Source organism: Lipomyces doorenjongii, assembly GCF_038497915.1.
Source record: "Lipomyces doorenjongii strain NRRL Y-27504 unplaced genomic scaffold V1508scaffold_23, whole genome shotgun sequence".
Lineage (NCBI taxonomy): Eukaryota > Fungi > Ascomycota > Lipomycetes > Lipomycetales > Lipomycetaceae > Lipomyces > Lipomyces doorenjongii.
The window spans coordinates 44,061-60,621 of NW_027118090.1; the positions used below are offsets into that span (position 1 = coordinate 44,061).

A 16,561-nucleotide genomic window follows, 5' to 3' on the forward strand; every position below is an offset into this window, starting at 1 on the left:
TCAGGGCAAGCGTCCTTATTTGTCTTTCTTACCGATTGCATCTAAATAAGCCACAGCGAAAAGTAATTAATAGTTACGTCGCTGATAATAAATTGCGTGCTGCGTTTCATGGAACGCGGAGACTTAGTGGGAAGTTCAAGTTTTGTCAGCTCTTCGTTTGTTCTCTCTGAGACCATTTTCGGAGTGTGATACTTACGGTCTCGCACTGATTCAGCAATTTCTAGAGGTTGAGAATCTACCTGCCGAGGTCTAAGATGATGATTGTTTGGAAGGGTGACAGACTGGGGTCGAGCGCATTGGCAGGGCACACATGCATCGACGTCAATTATGCAGTATACGGCAGGAATGGTTCATAACAGTCGAGAAGGTTTAGATTACATAGTGGACCGAAACTGGAACATTTTCGACGGCTCTAGGGATGAGTTTGAACTTGCCGCTCATTACCTAGACAATTGGACAGTTGGACATCTGTATAGATCAGTTCAAGCTCTGTCATTGCTGTGTTTCAGTTGTTCTCCTATTTGGCCATGAATGCAGATGATGCTTGCATTCTGGATGACCTTGAGAGTCGTAATTTGTTTTAGATTAGCTGCCACTGGCTGCGTAGCTCTTTGCAGAGACTGTGGCGTCGTGTGGCCTTTAAACCGTAGAGGAACGAAGCACTGATTGACAATGAAGTTCTCCAGTTTCCACATTAAAACCCATCGCATCTTCAGGACCATACTGCTATATGCATGATAGGGTGTAATCCTGCAGGATTATAATCCGATTATCGTTTGCGTTTCGTTCTTTTTCGTTCGCTGCCTACTGGCTTAAACTGTATGAAAAGCTGTACAGATATATAAAGCAATGCATACACTGATACACATCACTGATAAGCAAACAGTTATCCGCGTAAGATGAGAAAGCGATTACCGCTGTGGACTTTCTATTTGCTGATACGTTACGGTTTCTAGAGTATTGAAAATAATTGTCACGTGGATCGTCATTAAGCCGCAGACAAAACTACATGCGAGTCGTCAAATTCAACACAATTGAACAGGCAGACTCCGGTTAGACCTTGCGACAAGCGTATATATACGTATCACATACATACGTATATGTATGCGGTTTAGATTTGGATCTGTATTCTGCAGGTCCACGTTCTTGTGGCCGTTGCCATTTTCGACTACCGCAAGACCCCTTCTTACCACCACCTTCGGTGCATCGATCATGAGCGGAAGGCCGTCTGACGAGACGCAGCATTCCTACGCGTTCTCTTCCAGCACATCTCAAGGTCCGCAGGCTCCCGGCAAAGTTGTAGACCTTCCTTTTCTGAAACTCGAGATCCCAGCGAACGCATCTCAGGCGACCGACGACCTCTTTGATCTACTGCAACGACCAGAGTCACCGGCGGGACAGTCTCGGAAACCAAAAGTCAAGCATTCTGTGTTCAAACTTTCGCACTCACCATATCTAGTGCATGGGTGGAAATTCAACGATTGGGATTACAAGAAGGGTACACTTCCTACTTACGCTCGGGGCCTTTTTTCAGTCATGAATGAGCATGGGGACAAGCGCATGGAGATTGTCGCTCGAGGCTACGACAAATTTTTCAACATAGACGAGACGGTTGAAACGAAGGTAATTTTGTTAGGTGCATCCTTTCTGGACTACGGACGCTAAGTCGAATTTAGTGGAGCTGGATTGAAGAGAACACTGTCGCGCCGTATTATCTCACCCAAAAAGAAAACGGATGCATTATATTTTTGTCTGGATTACCTGATGGCGATCTATTAGTCTGCAGTAAGCACTCGACTGGTGTACGTACAAATTCTGCAGGCGAAAGCCATGCCGAAGTCGGAGAACGGTGGGTCGAGAAACATCTCAAGTCGGTCGGACTAACGAAACGTGATTTGGCTGCCACACTCCGCAGCTTGAACTGCACTGCCGTGGCTGAACTTTGCGACGATTCGTTCGAGGAACATATTCTGGCATACGAAGGAAATAAAGCCGGATTATACCTCCACGGATTGAACCTCAATTTCCCAGAGTTTCGAACGTACCCGTTCGAGGCTGTATGCCAGTTTGCGGAGTACTTTGGAATGATCCCGACAAGGTATGTCGTGGCTGAAGATGTCAAGGGCCTTCGCCAATTCCTGGAGAGATGTGGGGAGACAGGATCATGGGATGATACCGATATCGAAGGTTTTGTAGTGCGTTGTCAGACAACAAGAGCAGCTACTTCTGGTCCGTCAGATTTCTTTTTCAAGTACAAGTTCGAGGAACCGTATTTGATGTATCGTGGATGGCGTGAGGTTACTAAGCAATTGCTTTCGGGACATCCGATTCGGATAAAGAAACATAAGAAGATTACAGAGGAGTATATTAAATTTGCGAGGTCATATTTCAGAGGGAAGGATGACCTTGCCAAGCAATACCAGCAGAATCACGGAATTATTGCTCTTCGGAATGCATTCTTGGCACACTATGGCAAAGATGGCGCACAGATCATTAAAGAAGAAGCCGACGAGGAGTCTGACAACGAAGTCATCATGACCGAGAATTCTGACTCAGAAGTTGAGACAGCAGTCAAGAAAGCAGCAGGTAGCACCAAAGGAAAGCTGGCAGATTCGGAGTACAAATACGTCCTTGTTCCTGTCGCGACGATCGGATGCGGTAAGACTTCATTATCCCTGGCATTGGAAAATCTCTTCGGCTGGGGCCATATTCAGAACGATAATATCCCGAAAAGTAAGTCTGGCGCCGGTCGTAGATTCTGCGAAGAAATCAGAGAAACATTGCGAACTCGTCAAGTCGCGATTGCCGATCGGAATAACCACATGAAGCGTGAACGAGAACAAATCTATACCGACATGACTTCACTAATGCCAACGGAAGATATCCGTTTTATCGCCATGCATTTCTTGCATAATGGATCCAAGGGCAAGGACCACGTTCGCAATATCACGTTGAATCGGGTTCTCGCTCGTGGTGATAACCACCAATCGATACAAGCATCCAGCGACACACAGAAGAAAATTGAAGGTATCATGAACGGATTCTTGATGCGATTCCAGTCGGTGAATTTGAATGCGCAGCCTGATAAGGACATTTTCGATTTGGTTATTAACCTGGAGGTGGATCGACCGTTGGAAGACAACTTGAAGTATATTATCGACCAGATTGCGGCGAAGTATCCTGCAATTGTTCCAGAGAAACCATCAGATGCGTATATTCGCGATGCGGTTCAAAAGGCCCAGGAATATGTACCTGAGACGAAGAAGTTTATGCCATCTACAAAGAAGAATAAGCCCACAGCTGAGGACTTAAACAAAGCCAAGGAGAGAGTTGCCGGGGCGAAGCAGCAGCATAGTATTCTATCATATACTAAGAAGGAAGCCAAAAAGGGTCAGTCAGCACAGCCGCAGCAATCTAAGATGAAGGGAGCAGTTAACTATTTCGCTCTAAAGATTCCAGGCCCAGAAGAGTTTGTCGAAACTCTAGAGATGCTGCTTAAGGATAATGATGCAGATATGACCTTCTGGGAGCAGCTCAAGAAAACCAATCGGATTCAGAAGGAATTCCATGTTACGCTGTTGCACATGGCTGATATGGACACCGATCCACATCTGTGGATGTTCTATCATAACCATATGATGAATGGAACCCTTGACACAATGTCTACAGATGTCCATCTTTTAACTGCGATTTGGAATGCAAGATTGATGTGCGTGACCGTCAAGCTTGTGCCCAACGAGCCGACAGAGGGAACCGAAAGACTACGCTTGAAGGGTGGAAAAGTGTTCCATATCACGATTGGAACGGCGGACAAGTCCATAAAACCATTCGAGTCAAATGCTCTGTTAAAGAATCTGATAAATGACAAACAAGGAACAGTCGCGTATTCCTGCAGTTTGTCTGAATCGCATTACAAATTTAAGACTTTGAAACCAGTGGCTCTTCTGTAAATAGTACTGTATGAATACGTGATGGCGTAATAGTATAATTGGTATAATCTAGCTACCTGAATTAAGTTTTAATCTTTTGAAGATCAGTTTTATGTTAAAATTTATTTACTCTCCGCCAGATATAAATACTATGACGATCCTCACGCAAGCACCCAAACTAGCAATTGGCGGGCAATATACAAAATTCTAGAAGACAAACACCCATACACAAACCCGCTATACATTCGAATAAGTTACGCCATTCCATAGATATACCATCCATCCATCCGTCGTGTCCCTGATTACGCACGTATACTGCGACCGTTCGTACCATTATAATTCGCCCATCCTGACACCAACATAATACTGTTAGAAAACGAGAGATATGCTAGATGACAGCATGCGCGTGCCATAAAAGCAAAGTGATACTTTTCATCTATAGAACCCAAAGGAAAATATCAAAAAATGCTCAATAAAGATGGGAGAAAGACGGATGATAATGCAAAATTTCGTTATATTCAACTGGGCCTGACTGGAACTTCCCAGCCATCCACTTCATCCTGAGAGACAACGTCCCATATCTCGGATTCGTCAATACTGTCACCCGCTTCAATGACTCCGGAATCGCCCGTATTATCTCTGACCAGGGATGTGGTCAAAGTTCTCCCTGTACGCGAGATCGAGGCGTATCTCGTCTCATCAAGGGAGCCATCCTCCTCATCCAAATAGAGTACGTCATAATCATCTTCGCCGCTGATTGAATCAAATGAGTTCATTATCTCTGGCTGCAGATGTGCTTTATCCACAGCTTCGACTACTTCCGCTGCAAGCACTTCAGGACAGCGGTCCTTTGCTCTTTCAGTTCGTATAACATCTGGAACCGCAGATGTTTCGCGTCCAGATATATGTGTTCCAGACGTCTGCGGCGCAGTGTGGTCATCTGATGGATTCAAAAGATAGTATATCCCAGACACAGTGTTAAACAAGAACGACAGTTCACTGCCGGACCCTTGCGATATCACACCATCTACAGTCTCTCTTATACCATCCTCAGGGTTGTGCACCTGAGTACTGCCATCTTCGCCCATTCGTCGCACAAATGATGGGAATATAAGTCCATTTTCCGCGTCAGCTATTCCTGCATTCTGAATACCAGCATACACACCGCCCAATTTATTAACCACCCAATCCCGAATGTGATCATAGCGGAGCGGCTTGAAGTGAATTGTGATACCAGACATGAATACGTCGAAGCCACCTCCAAACCCGTCGGCTTCGTCGACTACGGAATTAGTTTGCTCGTCGTCTGAACTGGATGTTTGTGGCATGTCCGCTACTGGATCGGGCCTCATTACAGAGGAGGGGATGCCCCCAGAGACGCTTCTCGTGCCGATGCGAGACGTGATGAGGTTCATGTCGGTGTAATAAGCTCCTGGAAAGCTCGAGCTTGCGAACGCGGTGGGGGTGTCTGATTGAAGGCGCCGGCTCGCGTGTGCGCTGGTGGATATCAGCGGCGTACGCGACCTGGGGGAGGCCTGCTTGCCAGCCGGGTGCATGTCCGCAACTGTTTGACTGACTGGAACTGCGTGTTGCTGGGACAACAACTGCTGCTCGTTGCGTTATAGACGCGGGTCTGGAGCGTCCACGAAGGATGACGATCTCAGTGCGCAACTATAGTGCGTGATAGTTATTGCCAGTTGAGTCAGTCGGATGACGAGTACTCCCAATGCTGAGATGAGGTCGCCGTTGGGAGGAGCTGATGAAATCACCGATGCGTTGGGACTTTAGACTTTTTGGCCATCCGAGATGGCTAGATCTTCTAGTTTTTGCTACATCATAGTAATATTAATGTTCTTAGATCTATTAAAACATTAGCACACAAATTGCCATACAAAACTATTCTCCCAATTAATACACATTGCCAAACGAAACACGGCTTCATCGTGACGGACACTCAAGTAATTTGTAGTTCATAGGACACAAAATACTACGTTAATGTACAATTGAGGTCTTTATGTACTTCGATCTGGACCTAGATGACTGCGTGAAGTCTTCATAGTGTAAAGCATTCATAGCTCATCACGGGAGAGTGCATATGCGGTTGAAGTACTGGTCAACAGTGTTGAAGTTGACGTATTTGCTGACGATGAACTTGTCGTTAAAGTGCTTGCAATTGAAGCTGAAGCACCAGTGCCCGATACATCTGGCACACTGCGCGACGATACCAAAATAGTGGACGACAACTCAGTGTCTCCAGTTTGCACAATTTCTTCGGTGGCAGCAAGATGATCGTCCTCCACTGCAGATTCATTCAATTGATCGGCTGCGACCTCCTCATCCGCCTTGGTGAGCGCCGCCTCTTCCAGTAAATTTCTAGCCATTGCCTCAGTATGCGCTATCCATTTCGTAACGGCCTCATCAAAGTCACTCAAAAATTTTAGCACAACCTTGTCATCAATCGGAATATCAACAATGACCTGCGCAAAGTCATCTGTCATCGACTTCAGAGTTCGATACTCTTTCCAGTCCTGCCACGTTATGCCTTCCATGAACGCCCATTTTCGTCCCAAGTCCTGCAAACCGATATCTGTCACTGTTTTGAAAATATCCAGAGTGCTGCTTCGTATCGACTCTGCATCTCTGAGCACAGAACTTGCGGCCTCGACCGCTTGCGCTCGAACAGCATCAGCCTTAGCGGTCAATATGGTCATAATGGCAGGCACTTGGGCTGCATCAGCTGTATCAAAAATCGACTCAATCTCGTTTTGGGCACGAAGGAGGTTGGCTTGGGCTTCTGTCAAGAGCGTATCCTCGGCTGATTGAAAGAGAGAATCAATCTCCATACTGAATGAACTGACAGCATTCTTTCCAGCTGTTCGGAACTTCGAAGTCCATGAAATAATGTCTTTCTCGATCTCTAACTGATGTTCCGCAACTTCGGGGTCAATGTGTTCGACAGGAGGTGTGATTTCTGGTGTTTGCATTCCGGTATTCCCCGGATAAACCGACCCTATGGAGCTAACAGCAGTGCGTGAAATTGTTCGGGTAATCGTTGATGTAACGACGCTATAAAAGTGAGTAAATCTAGTTTCATCTCAAAATTAGGTAGTTTACCTCCCAATATCCTCTTCATTCTCAACATCACCTTCCTCGTAGTCGTCGCACTCGCACACGTATTCATCCTCGCTAACTGCCTTTAAAAATATCCGATCCTTGACCCTCAAGACTGCCAGTTCGACGTGATCAAAGTACAACTGTAAAGATTTAACAACAATCACGTCGTTGTAAAACTTGACAACCTTTGCCCACGACACTTTGGCCAGTTCCGATCCCTTAGCCGCCATCTTATCAACGACTGGAGCGGCCTTTCGGCGAATGACATGCTTACTATACACCGCAACTGCGTTTGCCCGCCTCAGCGCTTGCGTAATATACGGTTGAGAGCTCTCCCATAGCGGCATAAGACTATCGTCATACACATCTCTTGCCAAACCAATAAGCTTCTCGACATGCACTCGCGCCTTTTCGTCGTATTGATCTTTGATCGCACTCTCAACATTAGTCACATATGGTGCGGCATACAAATTATACTGTGATTTAGCCGCAGAAGCAGCACGTTCGATAACAGGCTCCGCATAAGTCTCATATCCCTGCTGTATTCGCTCCAATGTCGGCTCTACATATGGCGCAATCTTGGTGTCATAATATGGCACAAGCGGCTCCGTGATTTTGTTCACGATAGGACATAATTCTGAAGACTCTGGATGCCGCGGGCATTTCCAGAGGACAGTATAAACTAGCGAATATATCAAGGCACTGCAGGAAACCGTTAGGAACTTCAACAGCGAAACATGCATATACTAATAAAGATGATAGCTCACTGTAGAAAAATTGACCGCAAAAACCGTCGAAATTTAGTCCCAGACTCCAACTTCCGGCGCCGTCGACGTCGAAACGTCCTTAATGGAACTCCCGAAGCTTCACTGGCTCGCGGCACTTTCTCGTCGTGGGCCATCGCTGATGTATATGTCTAATTTGGAAATCCTATCTTCCGAGTTCTTTGAAATGTATGGCACACGTGAAAAGGAGAGCTGATTAGGACTGCGGACTGCGAAACAGCTCGATTCGGCGGGGAGTTGATGATGGTCCAGTTGACTTTTGTGGTGAGGTTGTTGCTTCCACAGAGCCGCCAATTTACTCATTAGGTTTGGTCGTTGCGCTTTGGGATCAATAATTGAACTTTATTTGCTACTGGTTACCTGCCTCGGCTGCCCCGCGCAAATATTTCCTGGCTGTATTTTGGCCAAAAAAATGGGATAGCCTAACCCTATGATGTGGGGCTTAAGGGAAGTTGTATCATGTCCAAATTAACTCGGCAGTCAGCTTGGCCAAAAAGTGCTATGGATCTTCTCCTGATCTACTACTTCACCAACACATTCGTCATTTATTGTACTGAATCCTCTTGTAATAATTGTTAATTGGCATAGCCGTCATTAAGATGTCGCATTTATCGACCCTGAACCCCCTACTCTTAGACCCGTCCCGTCCGACTCTTTTCGAGCTCATCAGCGCCGAGCAACTATCTGGGCTCCTCTCACCATCAATTCGGTATGTCCTCGCCTACTTCACTGCACGACATCCACGATATCTGCTCAAGCTCGTGCTTTATTTCGACGAGTTATACGTATTACTTTCGTCCGCTATCGAACTCCGCTGTTTAAGAAATTGGAATGCGTCATTCACGGAGTCGTTTTATGATCTCGCGCGAAGACGAGTCCTGAAAGCGGATAGATCGGTTATTTCTGCATCCGGAAATGCACGAGCTGTCGAAAGCCAGGTGTATAAGCTTGCGAGACTGCGTGATAAAGAGGTGTACGGGTCGCTTTTTTGCCTGGTGAGTGCGTGTCTAGTTTTTGCGGCTGCACATTGCTCACGAACTTTAGATAGGCGTTCCGTATCTCCAACAGAAGATTGAACAGTACCACGAAGGCATACAGTCTCGCTCACTTTTCCGGTCACATTACACAACTGAAGTTAATACGACGCGACGGGAACGAATTCGCGCTCTACTTGACAAGCTACTAGTCACGCTGTACCCGTCGCTAAAACTAGGCGCTGGAAGCATTACGCTATTTCTAAACCTCCTATACCTCTTTGGTAAGACGCCATATCACTCGTTAACAGACTTGCTTCTCGGAATACGTTACACCCGACAATCTGGCGCCGCATTTGCGGCTCCGATGCAGAGTGCCGGGACGACAGACGGACGCTACTTACGAACTCCGGTACAGCAGATTCAATCTGGTGCGTCACGCTGTTTCGACATTGCTTTGTCGTCGATCCTGCCTACGGCCGTTCTGGCGCTGAAGCTCTTAGAGTGGTGGCAGGCATCTGACTTCCCCCGACAATTGTCCCAGTCCACGAGACGACATCACCGAGAGTTGCAGCAAGCTCGGGAACAAGAGTTGGCGTTGGAGGGCGAGGACGCTGACGCGAAGTCTGATACAACGAAGTACGCGCTAGACCCTCCATTGAAACCGAAGGAAAGCGGGCGCGAGAAGACAAAGACTGGCCTGTGTAGCCTTTGTGGTAAGCAGATGAAGAATCCTACGGCGATTGAGACTGGGAGGGTGTTTTGCTATCAATGCATATATTCATATATCACGAATACTCCTGAAGATGCAAAAGCTGTGCGGTGTCCGCTGACAGGACAGCGACTACTGGGATGCCGATTCGATGACATTTCGGAGCGCTGGATAGCGAGTGGCTTGCGCAAATTAGTAGTCTAGCATTTTATGCAAGAAATGAAGATATATGTTATCAATCCCATGTATTATACCACTTAGACATACTATTTTTATCTTACTTCTCTGACAACCTGTAAATAAATACAACAACAAACATGATTATGGATAAGACAGTAACCTCTCCAGGATGACCCTAGTAAACATAGTACAATAAGACTAAAATAAAAGTATGGAAGAAAGTTGTTGATAGTAAACCCAAGGTGCGCCTTAACATCATTTCATATATCACCATCAGTCGTTATTCCATAGACTTTTGTTATTGATACAGCATAAAACACAAAAAGAAAAATTAATTGTCCATTTCTCAGGTATCAGCGCCTTGCGCCGAGATATGCCACATGTCCAGTATAGATCATAGATAGTACAAGAACAGTCCCCCGATGCACACAAAAATTGGAAATTGACAAAGAACAAACCTGTACTCCATGCCTCATACTATTACAACACCATAATAAACCCGCCTCACAGAAGGCAATAAGAATAATACCAATGATTGCTGAGTTCATACAAACTAAAAATACATAGGAGTTATATACTTTCATGAGATTAACAAAAAAAGATCTGTGAAACAAATGTCAAAGTCCTCTTTTGTAGTAATCAATCACATCAGATTATATTGCGTCCGCCGGTCCTTGTGGTGATGTCCACCATGATGGTGATAATGATGGTGATGAGGACCGGTGACTGGGGCGCCTGAAAGTTGACCAGCTGAAGCTGCTATGCTGACCCCTCCAGTACTACCTGGCGGGCCACCAACAGGAGATCCAATTGCACTTTGATTTCTGTAGCGCTCAACAATCCAGGCACATTTGGAACCCCACTTTGAACCGCGAAGCGAAACCATGTGTTTGCGAATCTGCGCTGCGACAAGGTCACGCTGAGTCTTCGTTGCATTGTGGAGAACGTACTGAATCAGATAATTGCCATGAGCATCAGATGCGACTGCGAGAACAAAACAGTTAGTAATAACGTAATTGTGGTTGCCAAATAAAAGTGAAAGACTATAAGATCGTACTATCAATCAACGGTATTCTTGGTCTCTCAGGCCGGCCGTCACATATTCTCGCCAAATACCGATCAACAACGTCAGCGCCGCTGCATTTCAGCAATTTTTCTATGACTTTTGAGGCGAATTGATCCATCGAATAGGCTGCAGCATTAAATATGATGATATCCAGGGCGCGATTTGCATCTTCTGGGGCTCCGTGCTCGATCATATGCTGGATAACCCAATTTCCCCATTGTCCACGAGCGATGACATCCAAATTCTCGATGACTTCCTCAATGCAAGGTCGTTTGTCTTCTTCCACGCAGTTCTCAAAAATGTTCTGTACTACAAGACTGCCAGTTTCACCTAGTGCAACCTGCGTCCACATTCCTGTGAGCTCTCGATTGACATAACTCATGATCGCAGGTGGAGTGCCATCCCAGCGCAATTCAAATAACTTCTGCCATACATGACACGCATAGCGGTGGACGACAGTGTCAGCAACTCGGCGAAGTAACTCCATGACCATTTCGGATTTGATACTCTCGTCAACGCAGTCTAGCGCTTTCTGAACTACATGACAACCGAAAGCATCCATAGCAAGGGACAAGACATTTCCTTTAATAGCATTTGCAATACCCTCAATCTGCTCCGGCGTGCCATGCTCAAAGCATCTTTGTACGAGGAAGTTGCCAAAGCGATTGACCATCAGTTGATAAGCTTGCTCTGAGATGGCCTCAATGATGGAAAACTTCTGCTCCGCTGATCCTATCTTTAGTTTCTGCTGTAAGAAAATTGACGCTTGCTGGTCATTATTGTTTACGATCTTATCGACGATATACTCCCAGTTGCAGTTGACCGATCGCTCAAGCAAATGGCGATAGTTGATCGGCTCAGTTAGGGCCATATAGGTCGCCGTAGAAGAAGAGGGCGCAGCAGAGACCATCTGCGTCTGTTGGCTGTGGATCGCGGGCGTAAACTCTCGACTGTGGGCAGACAGAGGCGTGCCTACCGCACCATACGAAGAGCCAGAACTGGGTGCAGGGTCTGGTGTACCGCGTTCTGGCGACCATCCACTGCTGCCACTGGTACTTTCGTTGCTGCTCTGGTTGCGTTTGTGGCCCCCGATAGCGGAAACTGACCACTTGGCTTCCGCTGGCGACATCACAGGTGCAGGTCCCAAACTCAGGGACAGTGATCGAGTGAGCGCCGGTATTTGCTTGTATGGCGCACCGATGGGTGGCTGCTGCTGCTCACGTATTGGCTGACTGGCTGGCGGGATGGAGGTGCGGCGCCAGATGCTGCCTCCTAGGGGCGTGTACTCCGACGAGAGTTGGACATCGTCCGTCACGAGAGTTCCGAGTGAGGATGTTGGCTGGTGACTCTCATCATACATCGCGGATGAGTTCCACGGGGTGTCGACACGAGCACTTGACATTTTGGGAACGTCGTTGATAAGGTTCAACTGACGCTGGACCGATTGCAGCTCGCATCTCAGCCTAATGATCTCGGACGTGGCAGTTTCGCCAGGATTCAAGTTCTGCGAGGTTTGCACGAAAACATCATTATCAGCGGCATCTCCGTCGCTCAGTGCCTGAGAAAGAAGAGCTTTTTTCTGGAGCTCAATCATCTTTGCCTGGTTGTCAAGCTGCATAATCATGACGTCACGTTCAGCCCGCGTGGGCGAGACCGAGGACACGTTGGCTATGTTAGTGTCCACCTGGAGTGGCAGGATTTGCTTGTTGCGTGGTGGAGTGGTCGGCTGGTTGTAGCCAGCAAGGTCGTCAAGAAGCGCTAGCGGAAGGATGAGCTGCGAATCTGCCTCGTCGTCGTCGTGGGACGACGCGGAGATCACGGACATCGTGGCCTGCTGGAAAATGGGCGGCAATCTGTGTGCTGCGACAATGCTGCTCCCGTTGTTGAGATTTCTTGGTCGATGATTGTTGATAGTGGTGAAGATTGCAGGGCGGAGTGTTTACGGTATTCTGTTGGCGTTTGGATACGGGCGGGGCGCAGTGCCGGTGGCCGATGAGCATCGCAGATCGGGTCATCTGCCCTGGGACCTCTGCGCACAAAGTTTGTTGAGTCTCAGCCGCGCGCTCAATGTTCCGCCTGCCTATTCTGTGGAACTCGGCAATAAGTGAGTTGCCACGACAACAATCACGTGACGCGCAACGGCGGGTGGGTATGACTCGTCTTACATTCATGGTACGGCTGATCAACACAAGTTCTTGAGTAACGCATCTGATAAGAAACTAATATGAGCATAACTTATAACGTCACCGCGTGTTGAGTTCTTAAGCTGTTATTTTCCAAAATATTATACACGTCCGTCATCAAAACTCAGCTTGATGAATACACAAACATCCAATATCTGCAAATCTATATACAATTTCCTAAATGTAATATATGTACACAGTATACAACGCCTTAATATTTATATATATATATAATAATAGTCATCTCAAGCATAGGTATTGGTCGTCGCCATACTCACCTCTGTAGCAGCCTGGCCATTCGATAACTTTCGCCCTCCAGCGGCAGCTTCACATCCAGGACAGTTGTGCATAACCTCGTGCGCAAAGAGATCACAGTCTATGCAAAACAATTGCCTGCAAGATGGACACCGAAATCGACCTGATGCACCGCCAGTAGCTATGGCTGATGCCGCCGTAGCCGTTACATTGGTCGTACTGCCAGACACACTCACCCGAAACCTAGGAACACTGGACGGTGCCGTGGGAAATGGCAACAGACAAGCAAAGCATGAGCTTACCTTCTTGGCATCATTCCAGTCCACCTCGTCCCAATTCCGTAAAGGCATAAGGTGGTGGTACGAACGCGCCAAGTGAGTCGATAAGATGAGAGTCAGCCCACACGCTGGACACTCCGTCGGCAACGAACACACCTTGACTTTGCAACGAGGACAAATATAACCACCTTTAATCAGTCGCGAATGGCAAGCACAGAATGATGGCGACGTCTCAACGATCCTGCTTGGAAATCCCATCCGCATTAGATCCGACCCCAGCGATGCAGATGACTTTTCCTTGGTGGACGCTGGCGGTGTACAAGAAGCCAGTAATAATTCCCTAAAATGCTGCTCGTTCAATATCACACCGTAGGTAGACGTCGAATCACCTTGGTTAGTTCGCCTGCATATTTCCTTGCAGATAGCGACTTCCGCTGCTAATCCAACTATGCGCACTCGAACATGCTCTGCTTTCAAAGTCCCAACAGTCTTGTGAATATCTCCAGGATCACAAGATAAAAGCGAGCCAAAAATGATAACTACTTCTTTAGTACCATGCGATGGAACGTGACTAAATTGATTTTGCCATCAGTGGGTAACTCTGTGCTTGCAGCTAAGTCTACTTACTACAGTGCTCCGCGAGCCATTTCCAGCGCGTTCTGAAGTGATGGATCACCACTCGGATCTTGCTTCCGGAGCGCTTGCAACGCACCAATGTGTTCTGTCGGATTCCCACCTAACTGGGATACCAAATTTGCCAGACCGTCACGCATGCCAATGATTCCTAGCTGCGAGATTGGATTTTGTTCAAAATAATCCGTCACAAACTGAATCGCATACGAAATGCTCAGTTGGTATCTCGTCGGTCGTAAATCCTTTTCTGACATGGACATGCTCAAGTCCAAAACCAAAATTAAATGCCGTATAATACCACGTTGTAATGGTGTCGTGTCGTAATGTAATCGTTTCCGTTTGCCAGCTTGAACGAGCTCTGCAACAACACCAGCCAAACTACCACCAGCATCTTCCTGAACAACATCCCATGATCGCTGAATTGAGTCCTCCCAGATATATCCTCCGGCCGTCGATCTGAGCTCCATGTTAGAGACCGGTCGAGCACCGTTGGTGCGAGTCGTCGATCGCATTGACCTGCCACTGGGGCCGACCGAAGTCAGTCCTGAGCCACCGTAATCGGAGTCTGGCGATGATGCCCGTTGGATGTAGGAATCGTCGCTATCGGACATGATTTGTGCCTAGAGTCGCTAGCCGACGTTGTGGTGGTGGACGTGAGAAGCACGGGTAGATATGTTTAGTGTTTTCAGAGGCAAGAGATAGTGATCGCCAATTTCCTTAGTGAATGACTCGCTATATTCTGCGGTAAGATACTTCGAAATTCGACAAATTTAGTGTGTAGATTCCACGTTCAGCCATAAAGCTATTTAGCACTAGATCCGAAAAATTATTGGGCTCTTCCGTTATACATAAATGTCGAGATCTACTTCAGGATTTTATGTCGGAAAGCCTTCGCAAATCTCATACACAACAATTCATTATACGAAAATATAACCATAAAATATTAATATACACTATTCACACTGTACAAAATTGCCCAAAACTCCTAATACTGTTCCCTGTCAATGAGTCACTGCCATCGCCTGCGCAGCGACAGCAACAGCCTGCTCTGCATCGAGGCTATGATCATGATCTCTCTGCTTCGCCCGCCATTGCTCTCTCAACTTGTCTCCCATTTTCTCCCTCCACTTAGCCATTTCGATCGCGACCTTTTCTTCGATTCCTCCCTCTGTCCGCTCCTTTTCATACTCTTCTATGCGTCGCATGGCCTCCTCACATTCGCGTTCATATCGTTCCCGATCCAGCTGTCGCTTGGCGCGAGCCATGTCATCCTGTTTCTTCCACACCTGGAATTCAATACTCGCACGGCCAAGCGCCTCAGAACTATCCAATTGCACGGCGGCCTTTCGGATCTGCTCTCCTCTTGCGGGAAATCGGTCTTCCAGATCACGCAATCGTCGTTTATAATACTCCCCGTCATCTCGAGATAGCATAGCAGGAATATCTGATCCAGGCGGAAAATACACACTGTTATCCATCTCTTGTAGTACCCATAACACGTTAGTTTCCATATTCTTCAGATGCCGCTGCAACAGAGATGTTGCTACTGAATCCGCCACGCTCGTTCCCGGAGCAGTCGGCCATGCCGGCCGTTCCACCGACGCCAACGCAGACTTAATCTTCTTTCTAACGTAGGCCTCATGTTTCTTTACCAACACAGGATTATATAAAGGCGCCAAATATGGTTCTCCTGCTTCTGCTGCTTGCTGTTGTGCGAGCATGTGGTGCTTCTCACGATATGTCGCAGACGTCTTGCGAGACCGCTCTTGCTTCGTCATTGCCGGTCTTGGTTTTCCGAAATGCTCTAGCGCTGCGTGGTGAGCAGAATCATTGCGCGTCTTGAGATGCCGGATTATCGCACGCCGCCCTCGCTTGGCGTATGTTTTGGTGGTGCAATTCGGAACTGGGCAATGGAAGACAGTTACTTGCTCCGTAGACGTGAGCGAGGCTGTGTTTGGCGCTGCGTGGTGGCTCAGATTAGATATCTGACTGGGCTCCGTAGAGCGACTAGGCGGCGGTGCAATGGACGTAGGAATATCAATATCAAACTCAGGCGTACCGGAAGGAGTCGGCGACGGCTCATCGGGACCTGTTAGTGGTGAGTCGACAAGCATAACATCCTCCTCGTCGTGTCCAAGGGACGAGGACGAGGCATGGTAAAGCATATGCGGGTCGATCGGCACATCGTCGTCGTCGGGCCTGGGCGAGTGCGGATGTACTGACGACATGAGCGCGAGGTATCTGCACAGACGCGACGCGAATGTAAACAATATACGCGTTCACTAAAGTTGTTGCTCTGGTCGTGCGAAGTGGAGTTGGCTCGTTTGCGAGAAATAAATCGTGATCGCGTTGTGTCGAAAGTGGACCATTCGATTACGCCTTTCATATGTAGGTGACACTGGTGATCAATGCAATGCCCGGACGCTGTCAAGCACACGCCTGGATTTGTCAA

At 47.4% G+C, this 16,561-nt stretch overlaps 7 protein-coding genes across 7 annotated transcripts; 2 read left to right on the forward strand and 5 right to left on the reverse strand.

The window, feature by feature from the left end:
- Positions 1 to 961: 961 nt before the first annotated feature.
- V1508DRAFT_439318 (RNA ligase-domain-containing protein) lies at positions 962 to 4,095 on the forward strand. Its single transcript, XM_066942210.1, has 2 exons — positions 962 to 1,623; positions 1,677 to 4,095. Exons 1-2 carry the CDS (start codon positions 1,105 to 1,107, stop codon positions 3,948 to 3,950), a joined length of 2,793 nt encoding a protein of 930 aa, XP_066795910.1. The 5' UTR covers positions 962 to 1,104; the 3' UTR covers positions 3,951 to 4,095.
- Positions 4,096 to 4,158: 63 nt separating this feature from the next.
- V1508DRAFT_120094 (uncharacterized protein) lies at positions 4,159 to 5,741 on the reverse strand. Its single transcript, XM_066935914.1, has 2 exons — positions 4,359 to 5,741; positions 4,159 to 4,278 (listed from the first exon to the last, which is right to left on the reverse strand). The coding sequence occupies exon 1, from the start codon at positions 5,483 to 5,485 to the stop codon at positions 4,448 to 4,450; it is 1,038 nt and encodes a 345-aa protein (XP_066795911.1). The 5' UTR covers positions 5,486 to 5,741; the 3' UTR covers positions 4,159 to 4,278; positions 4,359 to 4,447.
- Positions 5,742 to 5,998: 257 nt separating this feature from the next.
- V1508DRAFT_432473 (uncharacterized protein) lies at positions 5,999 to 7,944 on the reverse strand (the record flags this gene model as incomplete). The annotated part of the gene is made up of 3 exons (XM_066941951.1): positions 5,999 to 6,995; positions 7,044 to 7,745; positions 7,811 to 7,944. The coding sequence occupies 3 exons, from the start codon at positions 7,942 to 7,944 to the stop codon at positions 5,999 to 6,001; spliced, it is 1,833 nt and encodes a 610-aa protein (XP_066795912.1).
- A 263-nt stretch (positions 7,945 to 8,207) lies between these two features.
- V1508DRAFT_417031 (Pex12 amino terminal region-domain-containing protein) lies at positions 8,208 to 9,881 on the forward strand. The gene is made up of 2 exons (XM_066940286.1): positions 8,208 to 8,823; positions 8,873 to 9,881. The coding sequence occupies exons 1-2, from the start codon at positions 8,428 to 8,430 to the stop codon at positions 9,716 to 9,718; spliced, it is 1,242 nt and encodes a 413-aa protein (XP_066795913.1). The 5' UTR covers positions 8,208 to 8,427; the 3' UTR covers positions 9,719 to 9,881.
- Positions 9,882 to 10,337: 456 nt separating this feature from the next.
- On the reverse strand, positions 10,338 to 11,889 carry V1508DRAFT_354346 (armadillo-type protein; the record flags this gene model as incomplete). Its single annotated transcript, XM_066936911.1, has 2 exons — positions 10,338 to 10,678; positions 10,752 to 11,889. 2 exons carry the CDS (start codon positions 11,887 to 11,889, stop codon positions 10,338 to 10,340), a joined length of 1,479 nt encoding a protein of 492 aa, XP_066795914.1.
- Positions 11,890 to 13,188: 1,299 nt separating this feature from the next.
- Positions 13,189 to 14,576, reverse strand: V1508DRAFT_354474 (Ssl1-like-domain-containing protein; the record flags this gene model as incomplete). The annotated part of the gene is made up of 2 exons (XM_066936916.1): positions 13,189 to 14,047; positions 14,104 to 14,576. The coding sequence occupies 2 exons, from the start codon at positions 14,574 to 14,576 to the stop codon at positions 13,189 to 13,191; spliced, it is 1,332 nt and encodes a 443-aa protein (XP_066795915.1).
- A 410-nt stretch (positions 14,577 to 14,986) lies between these two features.
- V1508DRAFT_120123 (uncharacterized protein) lies at positions 14,987 to 16,541 on the reverse strand. Its single transcript, XM_066935915.1, has one exon. The coding sequence runs from the start codon at positions 16,335 to 16,337 to the stop codon at positions 15,111 to 15,113; it is 1,227 nt and encodes a 408-aa protein (XP_066795916.1). The 5' UTR covers positions 16,338 to 16,541; the 3' UTR covers positions 14,987 to 15,110.
- Positions 16,542 to 16,561: the final 20 nt, after the last annotated feature.